General features: G+C 49.3%; 1 protein-coding gene across 1 annotated transcript in view; it reads right to left on the reverse strand.

Annotated features, from left to right (window-relative positions):
- Window positions 1–21,025, reverse strand: part of LOC139233572 (mitochondrial adenyl nucleotide antiporter SLC25A24-like) — a 35,112-nt gene that overhangs the window by 9,494 nt on the left and 4,593 nt on the right. The window contains exon 3 of the mRNA XM_070863972.1: window positions 357–464. Coding sequence (XP_070720073.1) covers window positions 357–464 — 108 coding nt within the window. The remainder of the gene's footprint in view (window positions 1–356; window positions 465–21,025) is intronic.

Here is a 21,025-nt window from a genome sequence, read left to right on the forward strand (position 1 = left end):
GCTGCCCTTCCTTCGTCATTTCTGGTGCCACCATTTCTTTGACAATCTGCTCGTATCAGAGTCCATGGAGCAGGCCTGGGCTCCTGCAGATCTGATTGGCGGAGTTTGACACCACGTGCTATACATTTACCATAGACACACTGGCCCGCTAGCCTCCCTTTAAACATCTACAAAGGCAACTGATATGCGTTTGAAGAGGACTCATTAGCCGAGTTGAAAAGGGAAGCCAGTAATTGCAGGCGGATTTCTTCCGACCATGTTTATAAGCACCCGCCAACTGAGACATCTCCCTCGGCAGCACCTCGAATTTTAGTTTCAGTCTTCCCAAGACGAGAGCACGCTGTGTGAGCCCCTACCTCCATTGGGTAGATGATGGTCTGAGCTGTTGCCCCAGCAAGCGAACCAGCCAAAAAACGATGATGCAGATCCAGTTTATTCTGGCCGTCTTCAAAAAGCTTCTTATACTGTTCACAAACACACAGCAAGAACAAATCATCATTACATGCATACCTCTGCAATCAATTTAATAACTTCCTATGTAATAGGATGATTGTGTGAGGTAATACATTTGGGAAGGTCTAACAAGGCAAGGGAATACACATTAAATGGTTGGACACTGAGAAGTGTAGAGGAACAAAGGGACCTTGGAGTGCAGGTCCACAGATCCCTGAAGGTAGCAGGCCAGGTAGATCAGGTGGTTAAGAAGGCATACGGAATACTTGCCTTTATTAGTCAAGGCATGGAATACAAGAGCAAGGAAGTTATGCTTGAACTGTATAAAACACTGGTTGGGCCACAGTTGGAGTACTGTGTGCAGTTCTGGTCACCACATTACAGGAAATATATGATTGCACTGGAGAGGGTACAGAGGAGATTTACGAGGATGTTGCCAGGACTGGAGAATTTTGGCTATGAGGAAAGATTGGAGATGCTGGGTCTATTTTCCTTGGAACAGAGGAGGCTGAGGAGAGACCTGACTGAGATGTATAAAATGATGAGGGGCCTGGATAGAGTGGATAGGAAGGACCCGTTTCCCTTGGCAGAGGGGTCAACAACCAGAGGGCATACATTTAAAGTAATTGGGGGGAGGTTTAGAGGGGATTTGAGGGGAAATGTCTTCACCCAGAGAGTGGTGGGGGTCTGGAACTCACTGCCTGAAAGGGTGGTAGAGGCAGATACTCTCACCACATTTAAAAAGTATTTGGATGTGGACTTAAAGTGCCGTAACCTACAGGGCTACGGACCCAGAGCTGGAAAGTGGGATTAGGCTGGATAGCTCTTGGTCGGCCGGCACGGACACGATAGGCTGGAATGGCCTCCTTCTGTGCTGTAAATTTCTGTGATTCCATGATTGGTGTACAGAATACATCTCTAAAAATTGCCATCCAGAGTCTGTTTACGCCACGTCGAGAATAATAGCGGCTTCAGCCCACTCATACTACCTCACTTTGGTCAACACTGTTTACCTTTACCCTTAATTCAGCCCTGTATGGCCCCACTCTAGGCTTGGGCCCTAAGAGACTGCCCCATCTGCCCCCCCTTAATCCAGCTCTGTATGTGTGTCTGTGTGGAGGAGTTGGAGGTCGGGGCCCAGGAGGAGTCAGAGGTCGGAGGTCGGGGGTCCAGGAGGAGTTGGAGGTCAGAGGTCAGGGGTCCAGAAGGAGTTGGAGGTCGGGGCCCAGGAGACGTCGGAGGTCAGGACCCGGGAAGGGTCGGAGGTTCTGGCCCTGGAGGAGTTGGAGGTTGGAAGTTGGGGCCCAGGAGGAGTTGGAGGTCAGAGGTCAGGGCCCAGGAGGAGTCGGAGGTTGGAGGTCAGGGCCCAGATTGGGAAGAGAGGAAGTCGGGGCCCAGAGCAGAGGTCAGAAGCCCACGAGTGGCGAGGTTGAGGCCAAGGAGTGGCCCAGCAAAGAAACAGCACGGGCCAACAGCGAGGTGCCATGAGGACTACAAAGTGAATCTCAAGGAGAGAGTCCCTGGGGAAAGGAGGAAGGAGGAAGGAGGAGTATCCGTGTGTGTAAGAACTAGGCCCATAAAGCAGACCCTTGCCACTGGACCAAGACCTAGCTCTGTCAAGCCTGTGTGGTCGCTGGTGTGCAATGGCCAGCCCACGTTAAAAGAATAGACACACAGGCATTTTCCACCCTGGAATGTCAGGACCCTCATGGACAACCCCAACAGTGACAGACCAGAACGCATTAAGCTATTGTTGCCCAGGAACTCAGGCGCTGCAACATCGACATCAACCCCCTGAGCGAGACCCGGCGGGCAGGGGAAGGCCAGCTCAAGGAACAAGGTGATGATTACACCTTCTTCTGGAACAGCAAACCAGAGGAAGATCACCACCACCCTTGGGTTGGCTTCCCCGTAAAAAACAGCTAGTGGGCCGTCTCAAAGATTCCCCCTGATACGTCCTTACTACACAGTATAAATGCACACGAGGCCCATGCTTGAGAGGTCAGTCTGTGACCTGTCCTTTATTCCTTAGCACTCAAGTGATGAAGGTGGGTGGAGCTTCCCCTTTTATACCTGAAGGTCCAGGTTAGGAGTGTCTCCCACCTAGTGGTCAATGTTCTCACGGTGTACAACTTAGGTCAGTTTATACATGGGTTACAATGCTAGTTGAATACATGACATCACCTCCCCCCCAAAGTCTTATTGGGATCACAGGTTAAGTCTCTCTGGTGGTTTACGCTCCCTTGTAGAGCGCCTGAGTTGGGGCTCCGGTTGTTGGGTGCTGGCCTGAGTGTCTGTTGTTTGCGGTGCCTCAGGCCTGTCCGGACTGCCCACAGTGACTGGGCTCTCCTCCCTTTGGTTCCGGTGTTCGGTCACCTGTGGTGGAGTGAACTCTATATCGTGTTCTTCCTCTGCTTCTTCTATGGGGTTGCTGAACCTCCTTTTTGTTTGATCCACATGTTTGCGGCAGATTTGTCCATTGGTAAGTTTAACTACCAGAATCCTATTTCCCTCTTTGGCAACCACAGTGCCTGCGAGCCATTTTGGCCCTGCAGCGTAGTTGAGGACAAAAACAGGATCATTTACATCAATACATCGCGCCCTCGCATTCCTGTCATGGTAGTGATATTGTGACTGGCGCCTGCTCTCGACAATTTCTTTCATGGTGGGGTGTATAAGGGATAATCGGGTTTTGAGCGTCCTTTTCATTAGTAGCTCTGCGGTGGAACCCCTGTGAGCGAGTGTGGTCGGGATCTATAGGCCAACAGGAGGCGTGATAAGCGGGTTTGTAGAGAACCCCCTTGGAATCTGAGCATCTCCTGTTTGATTATCTGCACTGCTCGTTCTGCCTGGCCATTTGAGGCCGGTTTGAACGGTGCCGTTCTAACATGGTTAATTCCATTGCCTGCCATGAAGTCCTGGAATTCAGTGCTTGTGAAGCACGGGCCATTGTCGCTGACCAAGATGTCCGGTAGACCGTGGGCGGCGAACATTGCCCGTAGACTTTCTACCATGGCAGAGGATGTGCTTGAATTTAAAATGTCACACTCGATCCATTTGGAATAGGCGTCTACTACAACCAAAAACATTTTCCCCGTGAAAGGACCTGCGTAGTCCACATGGATGCGTGACCAAGGCTTGGTGGGCCATGGCCAGGGGCTAAGGGGGGCTTCCCTGGGCGCATGGCCCAGCTGGGCACACGTGTTGCACCTGCGAACACAAAGTTCCAGATCTGCGTCTATCCCTGGCCACCAAACGTGTGACCTGGCAATTGCCTTCATCGTGACAATGCCCGGGTGCCCATTGTGGAGTTCTCTGATGAACAGCTCTCTGCCCATCTGGGGCATGACTACGCTGTTTCCCCACAGTAGGCAATTGGCCTGAATCGAGAGTTCATCCTTGCGCCTGTGAAATGGTTTAAATTTCTCAGGGCATGCCCTGTATGTGGCTGCCCAGTCCCCATTCAGGACACATTTCTTGACTAGAGACATAGCGGGTCTCTATTTGTCCAGGCTTTAATCTGACGGGCTGTCACGGGTGAGCCTTCGCTTCCGAAAGCTTCAACAGCCATGACCATCTCAGCACCATGCTTGGTAGCCCCCTCAGTGGTAGCTAGTGGGAGCCTGCTGAGTGCATCGGCGCAGTTTTCGGTGCCCGGTCTGTGCCGAATTGTGTAGTCATAGGCAGCTAACGTGAGTGCCCACCTCTGTATGCGGGCCGATACGTTTGCATTTATGGCCTTGTTGTCGGCCAAAAGGGACGTTAGGGGTTTGTGATCTGTCTCCAGCTCAAATGTTCTGCCAAACAGGTAGTTGTGCATTTTGTTTACCGCATATACACATGCGAGCGCCTCCTTTTCTACCATCCCGTAGCCCCTTTCTGCCTGGGACAGACTCCTGGAGGCATAAGCTACCGGCTGTAACTGACCCTTGGCATTGACATGCTGCAACACACACCCGACACCATAAGACGACGCATCGCACGTTAACACAAGTTTCTTACATGGGTCATATAGCGTTAACAGATTGTTGGAACATAACAAATTGCGTGCTCTATTAAAAGCCCTTTCCTGGCTGTCTCCCCAGACCCATTCGCGACCTTTGCATAGGAGCACGTGTAGCGGCTCTAGCAGCGTGCTCAATTTGGGAAGAAAGTTACCAAAATAGTTCAGGAGCCCCAGGAACGAACGCAGCTCCTTCGTGTTACGGGGTCTGGGTGCTCTCTAGATCGCTTCCGTCTTGGATGCAGTAGGGCTGATCCCGTCTGCTGCTACCCTCATCCCCAGGAATTCTACCTCTAGGAAGACGCACTTCGCCTTTTTAAGTCGCAGACCTACCCGGTCCAGTCTGCATAGCACCTCCTCCAGGTTGTGGAGGTGTTCTTCAGTATCGTAACCCGTGATGAGGATGTCGTCCTGAAAAACCACCGTCCCTGGAATCGACTTGAGGAGGCTTTCCATATTTCGTTGGAAGATCGCGGTGGCCGAGCAAATCCCGAACGGACATCTGTTGTACTCAAACAACCCCTTGTGTGTCGTGATGGTGGTCAGCTTCTTTGACTCACTCGCCAGCTCCTGGGTCATGTAAGCTGAGGTCAGGTCCAATTATGAAAAAAGTTTGCCACCGGATAGCGTCGCAAAGAGGTCCTCCACTCTCGGTAGCGGGTACTGGTCTTGGAGTGACACCCGATTGATGGTGGCCTTGTAATCGCCACATATCCTGACCAACCCATCCGCCTTGAGCACCGGCACAATCGGGCTCGCCCAATCACTGAATTCGACTGGCGAGATGATGCCTTCCTTCAACAGACGGTCCAATTCGCCTTCTATCTTTTCCCGCATCACGTACGGCACCGCTCTGGCCTTGTGGTGTACTGGTCTGGCGTCCGGGTTTATGTGAATCACTACCTTGGCCCCCATGAAAGTGCCAATGCCGTGTTGAAATAATGAGTCAAATTTGTCCAGGACCTGTGAGCATGATACTCGCTCCACAGAGGAAATTGCATTGACATCGCCCCATTTCCAGTTCATGACAGCAAGCCAACTCCTCCCCAGTAGTGCGGGAACGTCCCCTGGGACAATCCAGAGTGGCAACCTGTTCTCCGAATCTTTGTGGGTCACGACTACCGTGGTGCTGCCTAGCACCGGAATGATCTGCTTTGTGTAAGTCCGTAGCTGTGCGTCAATCGGCGATAATTTTGGACTCCTAGCCTTGGATGCCCACAAGTTTTCGAACTGTTTGATACCCGTGTAACTCCATTGATACTGGGATGCCATTGAGGAGCACGTTCATCATTATCGGTGACGTCCTGGTGTATGAACTGTATACGTGCTCCACATGAACTCGCTGAACTTCAGCTTCCAGCGATATCCCCCAGTGTCCATTTCTGCAATTTCTGCAGGTATTTTGCTCATCTCTGCAAACTCTGGCTGAATGTATGCCTCCACGCCTCCAGTATGAGTTGCAGTTTGAAACAAAAGGTCCCTTGCCAGTCAATCGTCCCTGACTGCCCCTGTTATTGTCCTTGAGTGCACCATTAACAGGTGCTGATGGCCCCATTACTGGCCGCATTGTCCCTTGCAATGGCGTGAATCACCGTTCAGCTTGCCATTGTCTCTGTCGAACTCCCCCTCTGGGTTCGACTACATGTTGGGGCATGCCTGACTGCTCTTGTCTGCCTGGAGAACTGTGTGCTGCTTTAACAATGTTTAATCTCTGTCCCAACCATTCCTTAACACAGTACCTCTCGTCTGTTCTGCTCGTGGCCATGCTCGTGTGGTTTAAATCCCAGTTTCTTGTCGCCATTGATACATCCTTACTACACAGTATAAATGCACACGAAGCCCATGCTTGAGAGAAGGTCAGTCTGTGACCTGTCCTTTATTCCTTAGCACTCAAGTGATGAAGGTGGGTGGAGCTTCCCCTTTTATACCTGAGGTCCAGGTTAGGAGTGTCTCCCACCTAGTGGTCAGTGTTCTCACGGTGTACAACTTAGATCAGTTTATACATGGGTTACAATGCTGGTTGAATACATGACACCCCCTGTGAGATAAACAAACGCCTCATGACCCTTTGGCTCACCCTAGCCCAGAACCAGTGCACTTCGGTCATCAGCGCGTATGCCCCAACGCTGGAAGCTACAGACAAGTCAAAAGAGGAATTTTATTCCAGCCTCGAACAATCCCTATCCTAAGTCCCAATGGGCGACAAGCTGATCCTCCTCAGTGACTTTAACGCCAGAGTTGGAAAGGACACTGACCTCTGGGAAGGTGTGATTGGCAGAGAGGAGGTAGGGAAAGCTAACTCCAATGGCACCCGCCTCCTGACGAAATGCTTAGCGGACGACCTCGTCATAACCTATACCCTGTTCCGTCAGAAGGACAAATACAAAGCTTCATGGCAACATCCTCACTCCAAGCACTGGCATCTGTTAGACTATGTCATCGTCCGAGTGACGGACCACAAGGACGCCCACATCACCTGTGCCACGACAGGAGCTGACAACTGCTGGATGGACTACTGCCTAATCCGCTCTGTCATCACCATCAATGTAGCCCCAAAACAGTGGCGTCAACAGAAACTATGCTGCAGGAAAATCAATGCCGGAGCACTCCAAGACCTGGCTAAGAAAGTCCTATTCAGCTCGTGCCTTGCTATCAAACTGGCACCAAGCTCATGGTCTACAGGGCAGTGGTGATAACCACCCTCCTATATGCTTCAGAGACGTGGACCATGTACAGTAGGCACCTCAAAACGGTGGAGAAATACCACCAGCGCTGCCTCCGCAAGATCCTGCAAATTCACTGGGAGGAGAGACGCACCAACGTAGTGTTCTCGCTCAGGCCAATATCCCCAGCATTGAAGCACTGACCACACTCGACCAGCTCCGCTGAGTGGGCCACATCGTCCGCATGCCCGACACGAGACTCCCAAAGTAAGCGCTCTACTCGGAACTCCTACACGGCAAGTGAGCCAAAGCTGGGCAGAGGAAACGTTACAGGGACACCCTCAAAGCCTCCCTGATAAAGTGTAACATCCCCACTGACACTTTGGAGTCCCTGGCCAAAGACTAAGTGGAGGAAGTGCATCTTGGAGGGCATTTAGCATCGCCGAGAGCGTGCCGAAAACAAGCGCAGGCAGCGGAAGGAACGTGTGGCAAACCAGACTCCCCAACCTCGCGTTCCTCCAACCACTGTCTGTGACATAGACTGTAGATCCCGCACTGGACTCTTCAGTCACCTGAGAACTCATTTTTAATGTGTAAGCAAGTCATGCTTGCCTATGAAGAAGAGTGTGTCTTTGTGTGACTGTGTGTGTGTGTGTGTGTGTGTGTGTGTGTGTCTGTGTGTCTGTGTGTGTATCTGTGTGTGTGTGTGTCTGTGCCTATGTCTGTATCTGTGTGTGTGTGTGTGTGTGTGTGTATGTGTGTGTGTGTATCTGTGTGTGTCTGTGTGACTGTGCATGTCTGTGTGTATCTGCGTGTGTCTGTGTGTGTGTGTCTGTGTGTGTGTCTGTGTGTGTGACTGTGCGTGTGTGTATGTGTGTGTGTGTGTCTGTGTGTGTCTGTGACTGTGCGTGTCTGTGTGTGTGTGTCTGTGCGTGTGTCTGTGTGTGTCTGCGTGTGTGTGGGTGTGTCTGTGTGTGTCTGCGTGTGTGTGTGTCTGCGTGTGTGTGTGTCTGTGTGTGTCTCTGTGACTGTGCATGTGTCTGTGTGTGTCTGCGTGTGTCTGTGTCTGCGTGTGTGTGTCTGCGCGTGTGTGTCTGTGTGTGTCTGTGCGTGTCTGTGTGTGTGACTGTGCGTGTCTGTGCGTGTGTGTGTGTGTCTGTGCGTGTCTGTATGTGTGTCTGTGTGTGTCTGTGTATGCCTGTGTCTGTGTGTGTCTGCGTGTGTGTGTCTGCGTGTGTGTGGCTGTGTGTGCATGTTTGTGTGTGTCTATGTGTGTGTGTTTCTGTGTGTCTGTGTGTGACTGTGTGTGTGTGTGTGTGTGTGTGTGTGTGTGTGTGTGTCTGTGTGTCTGTGTGTGTGACTGTGTGTCATCAAGGACACCGAGGCAGTCAGGACCCGTTGGAAAGAGCACTTTGAAGATCTCCTTAACCGAGACTCTGCCTTCGATGTGAGTGTCCTTGACTCCATCCCACAGCATGCTACCTGCCACCACCTCAGCAGAACCCCAGCCCTGCACGAGTAGAAAAGGCCATCCGCCAGCTCAAGAACAACAAGGCAATGGGAGCGGATGGAATCCCCGCTGAGGCACTGAAGTATGGCGGAGAGGCACTGTTGGTGCGAATGCATGACCTCATCTCAGAGATCTCAGGGATGCAGTGACCGTGACCATCTTTAAAAAAAGAGGACAAGTCCGACTGCAGCAACTACAGGGGAATCTCCCTTCTATCAGCCACTGGAAAAACCGTCGCTCGAGTCCTCCTCAACTGTCTTCTCCCTGTGGCCGAGGAGCTCCTCCCGGAGTCACAGTGTGGATTTCGTCCTCTACGCGGTACAGCAGACATGATTTTTACAGCGTGACAGCTGCAAGAAAAATGCAGGGAGCCACACCAACCATTGTACATGGCCTTCTTTGACCTTACAAAGGCCTTTGACAGTGTCAACAGCAAGGCTCTATGGAGTGTCCTCCTCCATTTCGGATGCCCCCAAAAGTTCATCACCATCCTCCGCCTGCTTCACAAAGACATGCAGGCCGTGATCCTGACCAATGGATCCATTACAGACCCAATCCACATCCGGACCGGGGTCAAACAGGGCTGCGTCAACCTCTGTCGTCAAGCTACAGTATGTGGACGACGCCTGCGTCTGCGCACACTCAGAGGCTGAACTCCAGGATATAGTCAACATCTTCACCAAGGCCTTACACGAAACATCCGCAAGACAAGGGTAGGTCTTGCACGAACCTGACCCCGCCACACAGCACTACCTGCCAGTCATCAAGATTCACGGCGTGGCCCTGGACAATGTGGACCACTTTCCAGACCTCGAGAGCCTATTATCAGCAAGGGCAGACATCGACGACGAGGTTCAACATCGCCTCCGGTGCGCCAGTGCAGCCTTCGGCAGCCTGAGGAATAGATGGTTTGAGGATCAGGCCCTCAAATCTGGCACCAAGCTCATGGTCTACAGGGCTGTAGTGATACCCGCCCTCCTGTATGGCTCAGAGACGTGGGCCATATACAATAGACACCTCAAATTGCTGGAGAAATACCACCAATGATGTCTCCGCAAGATCCTTAAATCCCCTGGGAGACAGACGCTCCAACGTTAGTGTCCTCGATCAGGCCAACATCGAAGCACTGACCACACTCGACCAGCTCCGTTGGGTGGGCCACATTGTTCGCATGCCTGACACAAGACTCCCAAAGCAAGCGCTCTACTTGGAACTCCTACACGGACCAGAGTCAAGCAGGGCTGCGTCATTGCGCCAACCCTCTTCTCAATCTTCCTCGCTGCAATGCTCCACCTCACGCTCCACAAGTTCCCCGCTGGAGTGGAACTAAACTATAGAACCTCCGTCATCTCCAGGCCAGATCCAAGACCGTCCTATCTGTCCCACCCGTATTGGACAACAGTCACCTGAGAACTCACTGTTAGCGAGTGGAAGCAAGACCTCCTCGAATTTGAAGGACTGCCTATGATGATGATGTGTGACTGTGTGTGTGTGTGTGTGGGTCTGTGTGTGTGTGTGTATGTGTGTGTCTGTGTGTGTGATCAAGGACACTGAGGCAGTCAAGACCCGCTGGAAGGAGCACTTCGAAGATAAGAATATAAGAACATAAGAAATAGGAGCAGGGGTAGGCTATACGGCCCCTCGAGCCTGCTCCGCCATTTAATACGATTGTCATGTATACAAACTCTTTGTATTCACTATGTAACTATGTACAATGTACCACCTGAGGGCGCTGCGGTTGGAGGGCCCCAGAGGTTTCCTGCCCAGGTGTGCAGGGGCATATAAAAGGCAGCCAGCCATGCTGCCCCTCACTTTACAGTCATATTAAATAGACTGAAGTCACACAGCTCTTACTCACAGTACAAGGCCTCGTGGAGTTATTTGATGGTAATTGCAGACATAACAACGATCATGGCTGATCCGATCATGGACTCAGCTCCACTTCCCTGCACGCTCCCCATAACCCCTTATTCCTTTATCGTTTAAGAAGCTGTCTATCTCTGCCTTAAATATATTCAATGTCCCAGCTTCCACAGCTCTCTGAGGCAGCGAATTCCACAGATTTACAACCCTCTGAGAGAAGAAATTCCTCCTCATCTCAGTTTTAAATGGGCAGTCCCTTATTCTAAGATCATGCCCTCTAGTCCTAGTCTCCCCCATCAGTGGAAACATCCTCTCTGCATCCACTTTGTCAAGCCCCCTCATAATCTTACATGTTTCGATAAGATCACCTCTCATTCTTCTGAATTCCAATGTGTAGAACCTACTCAACATTTCTTCATAAGTCAACCCCCTCATCCTGGAATCAACCTAGTGAACCTTCTCTGAACTGCCTCCAAAGCAAGTATATCCTTTCGTAAATATAGAAACCAAAACTGTACGCAGTATTCCAGGTGTGGCCTCACCAATACCCTGTATAACTGTAGCAAGACTTCCCTGCTTTTATACTCCATTCCCTTTGCAATAAATGCCAGGATTCCATTGGCCTTCCGGATCACTTGCTGTACCTGCATACTAACCTTTTGTGTTTCATGCACCAGGACCCCCAGGTCCTGCTGTACTGCAGCACTTTGCAATTTTTCTCCATTTAAATAATAACTTGCTCTTTGATTTTTTTCTGCCAAAGTGCATGACCTCACACTTTCTAACATTATCCTCCATCTGCCAAATTTTTGCCCACTCACTTAGCCTGTCTATGTCCTTTTCCAGATTTTTTGTGTCCTCATCACACATTGCTTTTCCTTCCACTTTTGTATCATCAGCAAACTTGGCTACGTTACACTCAGTCCCTTCTTACAAGTCGTTAATATAGATTGTAAATAGTTGGAGTCCCAGCACTGATCCCTGCGGCACCCCACTAGTTACTGATTGACAAACCAAGAATTTATCCTGACTCTCTGTTTTCTGTTATTTAGCCAATTCTCTATCCATGCTAATATATTACCCCCAACCCCGTGAACTTTTATCTTGTGCAGTAACCTTTTATGTGACACCTTGTCAAATGCCTTCTGGAAATCCAAATGCACCACATCCACTGGTTCCCCTTTATCCACCCTGTTCGTTACATCGTCAAAGAATTCTAGCAAATTTTCCAAACATGACTTCCCCTTCATAAATCCATGCTGACTCTGCCTGACTGAATTATGCTTTTCCAAATGTCCTGCTACTGTTTCTTTAATAATGGACTCCAACATTTTCCCAACCACAGATGTTAGGCTAACTGGTCTATAGTTTCCTGCTTTTTGTCTGCCTCCTTTTTGAAATAGGGGCGTTACATTTGCAGTTTTCCAATCTGCTGGGACCTCCCCAGAATCCAGGGAATTTTGGTAAATTACAACCAATGCATCCACTATCCTTGCCGCTACTTCTCTTAAGACCTGAGGATGCAAGCCATCAGGTCCGGGGGATTTATTCGCCTTTAATCCCATTATCTTACTGAGTACCACCTCCTTAGTGATTGTGATTGTGTTAAGTTCCTCCCCACCTATAGCCCCTTGACTATCCACTATTGGGATATTGTTAGTGTCCTCTACCGTAAAGACTGATACAAAATATTTGTTCAGAGTTTCTGCCATCTCCATGTTCCCCATTACTAATTCCCCGTTCTCATCCTCTAAGGGACCAACATTTACTTTAGCCACTCTTTTCCTTTTTATATACCAATAGAAACTCTTGCTATCTGTTTTTATATTTTGTGCTAGTTTACTTTCATAGTCTATCCTCCCTTTCTTAATCATTTTTAAAATCATTGCTGGCTTTTAAAAGTTTCCCAATCTTCTGTCCTCCCACTAGTTTTGACCACTTTGTATGCCCTTTATTTCTTTAGCCACGGATGGCTATCTTTTCTTTTACACCTTTTCCTCCTCAATGGAATATATTTTTCTTGAGCATTGTGAAGTTTCTCCTTAAGTGTACAGCACTGATCATCAACCGTCCTGCACTTTAATCTATTTTCTTAGTCCACTTAACCGAGACTCTGCCTTTGACTCGAGTGTCCTTGACTCCATCCCACAGCATGCGACCCACCACCATCTCGGCAAAACCCTAGCCCTGCACAATGTAGAAAAAAAAGGCCATCCATCAGCTCAAGAACAACAAGGCAAAGGGAGCGGATGGAATCACCACTGAAGCACTAAAGTATGGCGGAGAGGCACTATTGGCACATCTGGATGGAGGAGAGTATGCCGGGAGATCTCAGATGCAGTGATTGTGACCATCTTTAGAAAAGGGAACAAGTCCGACTGCGGCAACTACAGAGGAATCTCCGTTATCAGCCACTGGGAAAGTTGTCGCTAGAATCCTCCTCAACTGCCTTCTCCCTGTGGCCGAGGAGCTCCTCCCGGAGTCACAGTGTGGATTCCGTCCACTACGGGGCACAATGGACATGATTTTTGCAGTGCGACACCTGCAGGAAAATGCAGGGAACAGCGCCAGCCATTATACATGGTCTTCTTCGACCTTACAAAGGCCTTTGACACTGTCAACCGCGAGGGTCTATGGAACGTCCTCCTCCGTTTCTGCTGCCCTCAAAGGTTCGTCACCATCCTCCGCCTGCTCCATGATGACATGCAGGCCGTGATCCTGACCAACAGATCCATTACAGACCCAATCTACGTCCGGACCGGGGTCAAGCAGGGTTGCGTCATCGTCCCAATCTGCTTATTAATCTTCCTCACTGCAATGCTCCACCTCATGCTCAACAAGTTCCCCGCTGGAGTGGAACTAAACTAGAGAACCAGTGGGAACCTGTTCAATCTTCGCCATCTCCAGGCCAGGTCCAAGACCATCCCAACCTCTGTCGTCGGGCCACTGTACGTGGACGACGCTTGTGTCTGCAAACATTCAGAGACTGAACTCCAAGTCATAGTCAACACCTTCACTGAGGCATACGAAAGCATGGTTTTACGCTAAACATCCATAAGGCAAAGGTCCTCCACCAACCTGACCCTGTCACACAGCACTGCCCCCCAGTCATCAAGATTCACGGCGTGGCCCTGGACAACGTGGATCACTTTCCATACCTCGGGAGCCTGTTATCAGCAAGGGTAGACATCGACGATGAGATTCAACACCGCCTCCAGTGCGCCAGTGCAGCCTTTGGCCGCCTGATAAAAGAGTATTCGAAGATCGCGCCTTCAAATTCACCACCAAGCTTATGGTCTACAGGGCTGTAGTGATAACCGCCCTCGTGTATGGCTCAGAGATGTGGACCATATACAGTAGACAGCTCAAATCGCTGGAGAAATATCATCAACAATGTCTCCGCAAGATCCTGCAAATCCCCTGGGAGGACAGACGCACCAACGTTAGCGTCCTCGATCAGGCCAACATCCTCAGCATTGAAGCACTGACCACACTTGATCAGCTCCGGGCCACATTGTTCGCATGCCCGACACAAGATTCCCAAAGCAAGTGCTCTACTTGGAACTCCTGCATGGCAAACGAGCCAAAGGTGGAGAGAGGAAACATTACAAGGACACCCTCAAAGCCTCCTTGATAAAATGCAACATCCCCACCGACACCTGGGAGTCCCTGGCCAAAGACCGCCCTAAGTGGAGGAAGTGCATCCGGGAGGGCGCTGAGCACCTCGGGTCTCATCACCGAGAGCATGCAGAAAGCAAGTGCAGGCAGCGGAAGGAGCATGCGGCAAACCTGTCCCACCCTCCATTTCCCTCAATGACTATCTGTCCCACCTGTGACAGAGACTGTAATTCCCGTATTGGACTGTTTAGCCACCTAAGAACTTACTTTTAGAGTGGAAGGAAGTCTTCCTCGACTTGGAGGAACTGCCTATGATGATGATGATGATGATGTGTGACTGTGTATATGTGTGTGTGTGTGTGTGTGTGTGTGTGTGTGTGTGTCTGTGTGTGAGACTCTGTGTGTGTGTCTGTGTGTGTGTGTATGTGTGTGTCTGCATGTGTGAGACTGTGTGTGTGTGTCTGTGTGTATGTCTGCGTGCGTCTGTCTGTCTGTATGTGTGTGTGTGTCTGTGTGTGTCTGTGTGTGTGTGTGTGTGTGTGTGTGTGTGTGTGTGACTGTGTGTGTGTGTGACTGTGTGTGTGTGTCTGTGTGTGTGTCTGCATGCGTCTGTGTGTGCGTGTGTCTGTGTGTGTGTCTGTGTGTGTGTGTCTGTGTGTGTGAAACTGTGTGTGTGAGACTGTGTGTGTGTCTGTGTGTGAGTCTGCGTGCATCTGTGTATGCGTGTGTCTGTGTGTGTCTGTGACTGTGTGTCTGTGTGTGTCTGTGAGTGTGTACTATGTGTGTGTGTGTGAGTGTATGTGTGTGTTTGTGTCTGTCTGTCTCTGTGTGTCTGTCTGTGTGTGACTGTGTGAATGTGTGTGTGTCTCTTTGTGTGTGTGTGTGTGTGTGTGTGAGTGTGTGTGAGTCTTTGTGTGTGTGTGTGTGACTGTGTATGTCTTTGTGTGTGTGTGTGTGTGACTGTGTGTGTGTGTTTTTGTGTATGTGTGTGTGTGACTGTGTTTATGTGTGTCGTTGTGTGTGTGATTGTGTGTGTGTGTGTGTGTTTCTTTGTGTGTGTGTGTGTATCTGTGTGTGTGTAGCTGTGTGAGTGTGAGTGTGAGTGTGTGTGCGTGTGTGTATCTGGCTGTGTGTGTCTGTCTGCGTGTGACTGTGTGAGTGTGTGTGTCTTTGTGTGTGTGTGTGTGTGTGAGTGTGAGTGTGTGTGAGTCTTTGTGTGTGTGAGTCTTTGTGTGTGTGTGTGTGCCTGTGTGTCTGTAGCTGTGTGAGTGTTTGTGTGAGCGTATATATGCGTGTGTTTATGTCTGTTTGTGTGTGTCTCTCTGTGTGTGACTGTGTGAGTGTGTGTGTGACTATGTGTGTGTGTGACTGTGTGTCTGTGTGTGTGACTGTGTGTGTGTGTATGTGTGTGTGTGTGTCTTTGTGTGTGTGTATCTGTGTGTGTGTGTAGCTGTGTGAGTGTGTGAGTGTATGTGAGCATGTGTGTGCCTGTCTGTGTGTGTCTGTCTGTTTGTGACTGTGTGAGTGTGTGTGTGTGTTTGTGTGTGTGTGTATGAGTGTGTGTGTGTCTTTGTGTATGTGTGTGTTTGTGACTGTGTGTGTGTCTTTGTGTGTGTGTGTGTGTGTGAGACTGTGTGTGTGTCTTTGTGTATGTGTGTGTGAGAAGGTGTGTGTCTTTGTTGTGTGTGTTTGTGACTGTGTCTGTGTCTTTGTGTGTGTGTGTAGCTGTGTGAGTGTGTGTGTGAGTGTATGTGTGCGTATGTGTGTGTCTGTCTGTCTGTATGTGACTGTGTGAGTGTGTGTGCATCTTTGTCTGTGTTTGTGAGTGTGTGTGTGTCTTTGTGTGTGTGTCTTTGTGTGTATGTGTGTGTGTGACTGTGTGTGTGTGTCTTTGTGTGTGTGTGTGTGTGAGACTGTGTGTGTGTGTCTGTGCGTGTGTCTGTGTACGTCTGTGTGCATCTGTGTGTGTGTGTATGTGTGTGTATGTGTGTGTGCATGTGTGTGTAGCTGTGTGCGGATAGCTTTGTGTGTGTGTGAGTGTCTGTGTGTCTGTGTGAGACTGTTGTGTGTGTTTCTGTGTGTGTGTCTGCATGCGCCTGTGTGTGTGTGTGTCTGTGTGTGTGTGTGTAGCTGTGTGTGTGTGTAGCTGTTTGTGTGTGAGTGTGTGTGCGTGTGTGTCTGTCTGTGTGTGTCTGTCTGTGTGTGACTGTGTGAGTGTGTGTGTGCCTTTGTGTGTGTGTGAGAGTCTTTGTGTGTGTATGTGACTGTGTGTGTATGTGACTGTGTGTGTGTGTCTTTATGTGTGTATGTGTGCATGTGTGTGTCTGTCTGTGTGTGTCTGTGTGTGTGTCTTTGTGTGTGTGTGTGAGTGTGTGTGCCTTTGTGTGTGTGTGTGTGTGAGTGTATGTGGGCGTATGTGTGTGTCTGTCTGTGTGTGTCTGTCTGTGTGTGACTGTGTGAGTGAGTGTGTTCTTTGTGTGTGTGTGTGAGTGTGTGTGTCTTTGTATGTGTGTCTTTGTGTGTGTGTGTGTGTGACTGTGTGTGTGTGTCTTTGTGTGTGTGTATGTGACTGTGTGTGTGTGTTTTTGCGTGTGTGTGTGACTGTGTGTGTGTGTCTTTGTGTGTGTGTATGTGACTGTGTGTGTGTCTTTGTGTGTGTGTGTGCATGTGTGTGTGTCTGTGTGTCTGTTTCTGTCTGTCTGTGTATGTCTGTGTGTGTGTGCCTGTGTTGACTGTGTGTGTGCGTGAGTGTGTTTTGTGTGTGTGTGTCTGAGTGCCTGAGTGTGTGTGTGTGTCTTTGTGTGTGTGTGTGTGTGTGTGAGACTGTGTGTGTGTGTCTTTCGTGTGTATGTGTGACTGTGTGTGTGACTTCATGTGTGTGTGGGTGACTGTGTGTCCGCGTGTGTGTGCCTATGTTGTCTGTGTGCATGTGTGACTGTATTGTATGTGTGTGTATGTGTCTGAGTGCGTGAGTGTGTGTGTGTATGCGTGTGTGTGACTGTGTGAGACTGTGTGTGAGTGTGTGTGTGAGTGCGTGAATGTGTCTGTGTGTGTGTGACTGTGTGAGTGTGTGTGTGTCTGTTTGTGTGTCTGTGTGTGTGTGTGTGATTGTGTGTGTGTCTTTGTGAGTGTGTGACTGTGTGTGTGTGTGTGTTTTTGTGTGTGTGTGTGTGACTGTGTGTGTGTGTGTCGTTATGTGTGTGTGTGATTGTGTGTGTGTATTTGTGTGTGTGTGTAGCTGTGTGAGCGTGTGAGTGTATGTGTGCGTGTGTGTGTCTGTCTGTGTGTGAGTGTATGTGTGCGTGTGTGTCTGTGTGTGTGTGTGTGAGTGTGTGTGTCTTTGTGTGTGTGTGTGACTGTGTGTGTGTCTTTATGTGTGTGTGTGTGATTGTGTGTGTGTGTGTGAGTGTGTGTGTGTCTTTGTGTGTGTGTGTCTTTGTGTGTGTGTATGTGACTGTGTGTGTGTCTTTGTGTGTGTGTGAGTGTGTGTGTGTCTTTGTGTGTGTGTGTGAGAGTGTGTCTGTGTCTTTGTTGTGTGTGTGAGACTGTGTGCGTGTGTGGCTTTGTGTGTGTGTGACTGTGTGAGTGTGTGTCTTTGTGTGTGTGTGTCTTTGTGTATGTGTGTGTTTGTGACTGTGTGTGTGTCTTTGTGTGTATGTGTGTGTGAGAGATGGTGTGTGTCTTTGTTGTGTGTATTTGTGACTGTGTCTGTGTCTTTGTGTGTGTGTGTAGCTGTGCGAGTGTGTGTGTGAGTGTATGTGTGCGTCTGTGTGTGTCTGTCTGTGTGTGACTGTGTGAGTGTGTGTGCATCTTTGTCTGTGTTTGTGAGTGTGTGTGTGTCTTTGTGTGTATGGCTTTGTGTGTGTGTGTGTGTGTGTGTGTGACTGTGTGTGTCTTTGTGTGTGTGTGTGAGACTGTGTGTGTGTGTCTGTGCATGTGCGTGTGTCTGTGTGCGTCTGTGTGCATCTGTGTGTGTGTGTATGTGTGTGTGTATGTGTGTGTGCATGTGTGTGTAGCTGTGTGTGTGTAGCTGTGTGTGTGTAGCTGTGTATGTGTAGCTGTGTGTGTGTGTGAGTGTTTGTGTGTGTGAGACTGTTTGTGTGTGTTTCTGTGTGTGTGTCTGCGTGCGCCTGTGTGTGTGTCTGTGTGTGTGTGTGTAGTTGTGTGTGTGTGTAGCTGTTTGTGTGTGAGTGTGTGTGCGTGTGTGTGTCTCTCTGTGTGTGTCTGTCTGTGTGTGACTGTGTGAATGTGTGTGTGCCTTTGAGTGTGTGTGTGAGTCTTTGTGTGTGTATGTGACTGTGTGTGTGTGTCTTTGTGTGTGTATGTGTGCATGTGTGTGTCTGTCTGTGTGTGTCTGTCTGTATGTGACTGTGTGTGTGTGTGTCTTTGTGTGTGTGTGTGAGTGTGTGTGTCTTTGTGTGTGACTGTGTGTGTGTCTTTGTGTGTGTGTGTGAGTGTGTGTGCCTGTGTGTGTGTGTGAGAGAGAGTGTATGTGGGCATATGTGTGTGTCTGTCTGTGTGTGTCTGTCTGTGTGAGTGTGTGTGTTCTTTGTGTGTGTGTGTGAGTGTGTGTGTATTTTTGCGTGTGTGTGTGTGTGATTGTGTGTGTGTGTGTCTTTGTGTGTGTGTATGTGACTGGTGTGTGTCTTTGTGTGTGTCTTTGTGTGTGTGTGTATGTGTGTGTGTGCATGTGTGTGTGTCTGTGTGTCTGTTTCTGTCTATCTGTGTGTGTGCCTGTGCTGACTGTGTGTGTGCGTGAGTGTGTTTTGTGTGTGTGTCTGAGTGCCTGAGTGTGTGTGTGTGTCTTTGTGTGTGTGTGTGTGAGACTGTGTTTGTGTGTCTTTCGTGTGTATGTGTGACTGTGTGTGTGTCTTCATGTGTGTGTGTGTGACTATGTGTCCGTGTGTGTGTGCCTATGTTGTCTGTGTGCATGTGTGTGTGTGTGAGTGTATTGTATGTGTGTGTATGTGTCTGAGTGCGTGAGTATGTGTGTGTATGCGTGTGTGTGACTGTGTGAGACTGTGTGTGAGTGTGTGTGTGAGTGCGTGAGTGTGTCTGTGTGTGTGTGACTGTGTGAGTGTGTGTGCGTCTGTGTGTTTGTGTGTGTGTCTGTTTGTGTGTCTGTTTGTGTGTCTGTGGGTGTGTGTGATTGTGTGTGTGTCTTTGTGAGTGTGTGACTGTTTGTGTGTCTGTTTGTGTGTCTGTGTGTGTGTGTGAGTGTGTGTGTGTGTGTGTGTCGTTATGTGTGTGTGTGATTGTGTGTGTATTTGTGTGTGTGTAGCTGTGTGAGTGTGTGAGTGTATGTGTGCGTGTGTGTGTCTGTCTGTGTGTGAGTGTGTGTCTGCGTGTGTGTGTGACTGCGTGTGTGTCTTTATGTGTGTGTGTGTGTGTCTTTCTGTGTGTGTGACTTTGTGTGTGTGTATGTGCCTGTGTGTGTGTGTCTTTGTGTGTGTGTGAGTGTGTGTGTGTCTTTGTGTGTGTGTGAGAGTGTGTCTGTGTCTTTGTTGTGTGTGTGACTGTGTGCGTGTGTGTCTTTGTGTGTGTGTGACTGTGTGAGTGTGTGTCTGTGTGTGTGTGTGTATGAGTGTGTGTGTGTCTTTGTGTATGTGTGTGTTTGTGACTGTGTTTGTGTCTTTGTGTGTATGTGTGTGTGTGAGATGGTGTGTGTCTTTATTGTGTGTGTTTGTGACTGTGTCTGTGTCTTTGTGTGTGTGTGTAGCTGTGTGAGTGTGTGTGTGAGTGTATGTGTGCGTCCGTGTGTGTCTGTCTGTGTGTGACTGTGTGAGTGTGTGTGCGTCTTTGTCTGTATTTGTGAGTGTGTGTGTGTCTTTGTGTGTGTAGCTTTGTGTGTGTGTGTGTGAGACTGTGTGTGTGTGTCTGTGCGTGTGTCTGTGTGCGTCTGTGTGCATCTGTGTGTGTGTATGTGTGTGTGCATGTGTGTGTAGCTGTATGTGTGTAGCTGTGTGTGTGTAGCTGTGTGAGTGTCTGTGTGTCTGTGTGTCTGTGTGTCTGTGTGTCTGTGTGTCTGTGTGTGTGACTGTTTGTGTATGTTTCTGTGTGTGTGTCTGCATGCACCTGTGTGTGTGTCTGTGTGTGTGTAGCTGTGTGTGTGTGTAGCTGTTTGTGTGTGAGTGTGTGTGCGTGTGTGTGTCTCTCTGTGTGTGTCTGTCTGTGTGTGACTGTGTGAGTGTGTGTGTGCCTTTGAGTGTGTGTGTGTGTCTTTGTGTGTGTAAGTGTGTGTGTGTCATTGTGTGTGTGTGAGAATGTGTCTGTGTCTTTGTTGTATGTGTGACTGTGTGCGTGTGTGTCTTTGTGTGTGTGTGACTGTGTGTGTCTTTGTGTGTGTCTGTGTGTGTTTGTTTGAGTGTGTGTATGTGTGATTGTGTGCGCGTGTCTTTGTGCGTCTGTGTGTGACTGTGTGTGTGTCTTTGTGTGTGTGTGTGTGTGTGTAGCTGTGTGAGTCTGTGTGTGAGTGTATGTGTGCGTATGTGTATGTCTGTATGTGTGTGTGTGCATGACTGTGTGAGTGTGTGTGTGTCTTTGTGTGTGTGTGTGAGTGTGTGTGTCTTTGTGTGTGTGCGTGTGAGTGAGTGTGTGTTTGTCTTTGTGTGTGTGTAAGTGTGAGAGATTGTTTGTGTGTCTTTGGGTGTGTGTGTGTGACTGTGTGTTTCTTTGTGTGTGTGTGTGTGACTGTGTGTGTTTGTCTGTGTCTTTGAGTGTGTGTGTGAGACTGTGTGTGTGTGCCTTTGTTGTGTGTGTGTGTGACTGTGTGCGTGTGTCTTTGTGTGTGTGTGTGTGACTGTGTGTGTGTCTTTGTGTGTGTGTGTGTTTGTGTGGCTGTGTGAGTGTGTGTGTGAGTGTATGTGTGCGTATGTGTATGTCTGTGTGTGTGTGTCTGTTGTGTGTGACCGTGTG

Source organism: Pristiophorus japonicus, chromosome 21, assembly GCF_044704955.1.
Source record: "Pristiophorus japonicus isolate sPriJap1 chromosome 21, sPriJap1.hap1, whole genome shotgun sequence".
NCBI classification, from domain to species: domain Eukaryota; kingdom Metazoa; phylum Chordata; class Chondrichthyes; family Pristiophoridae; genus Pristiophorus; species Pristiophorus japonicus.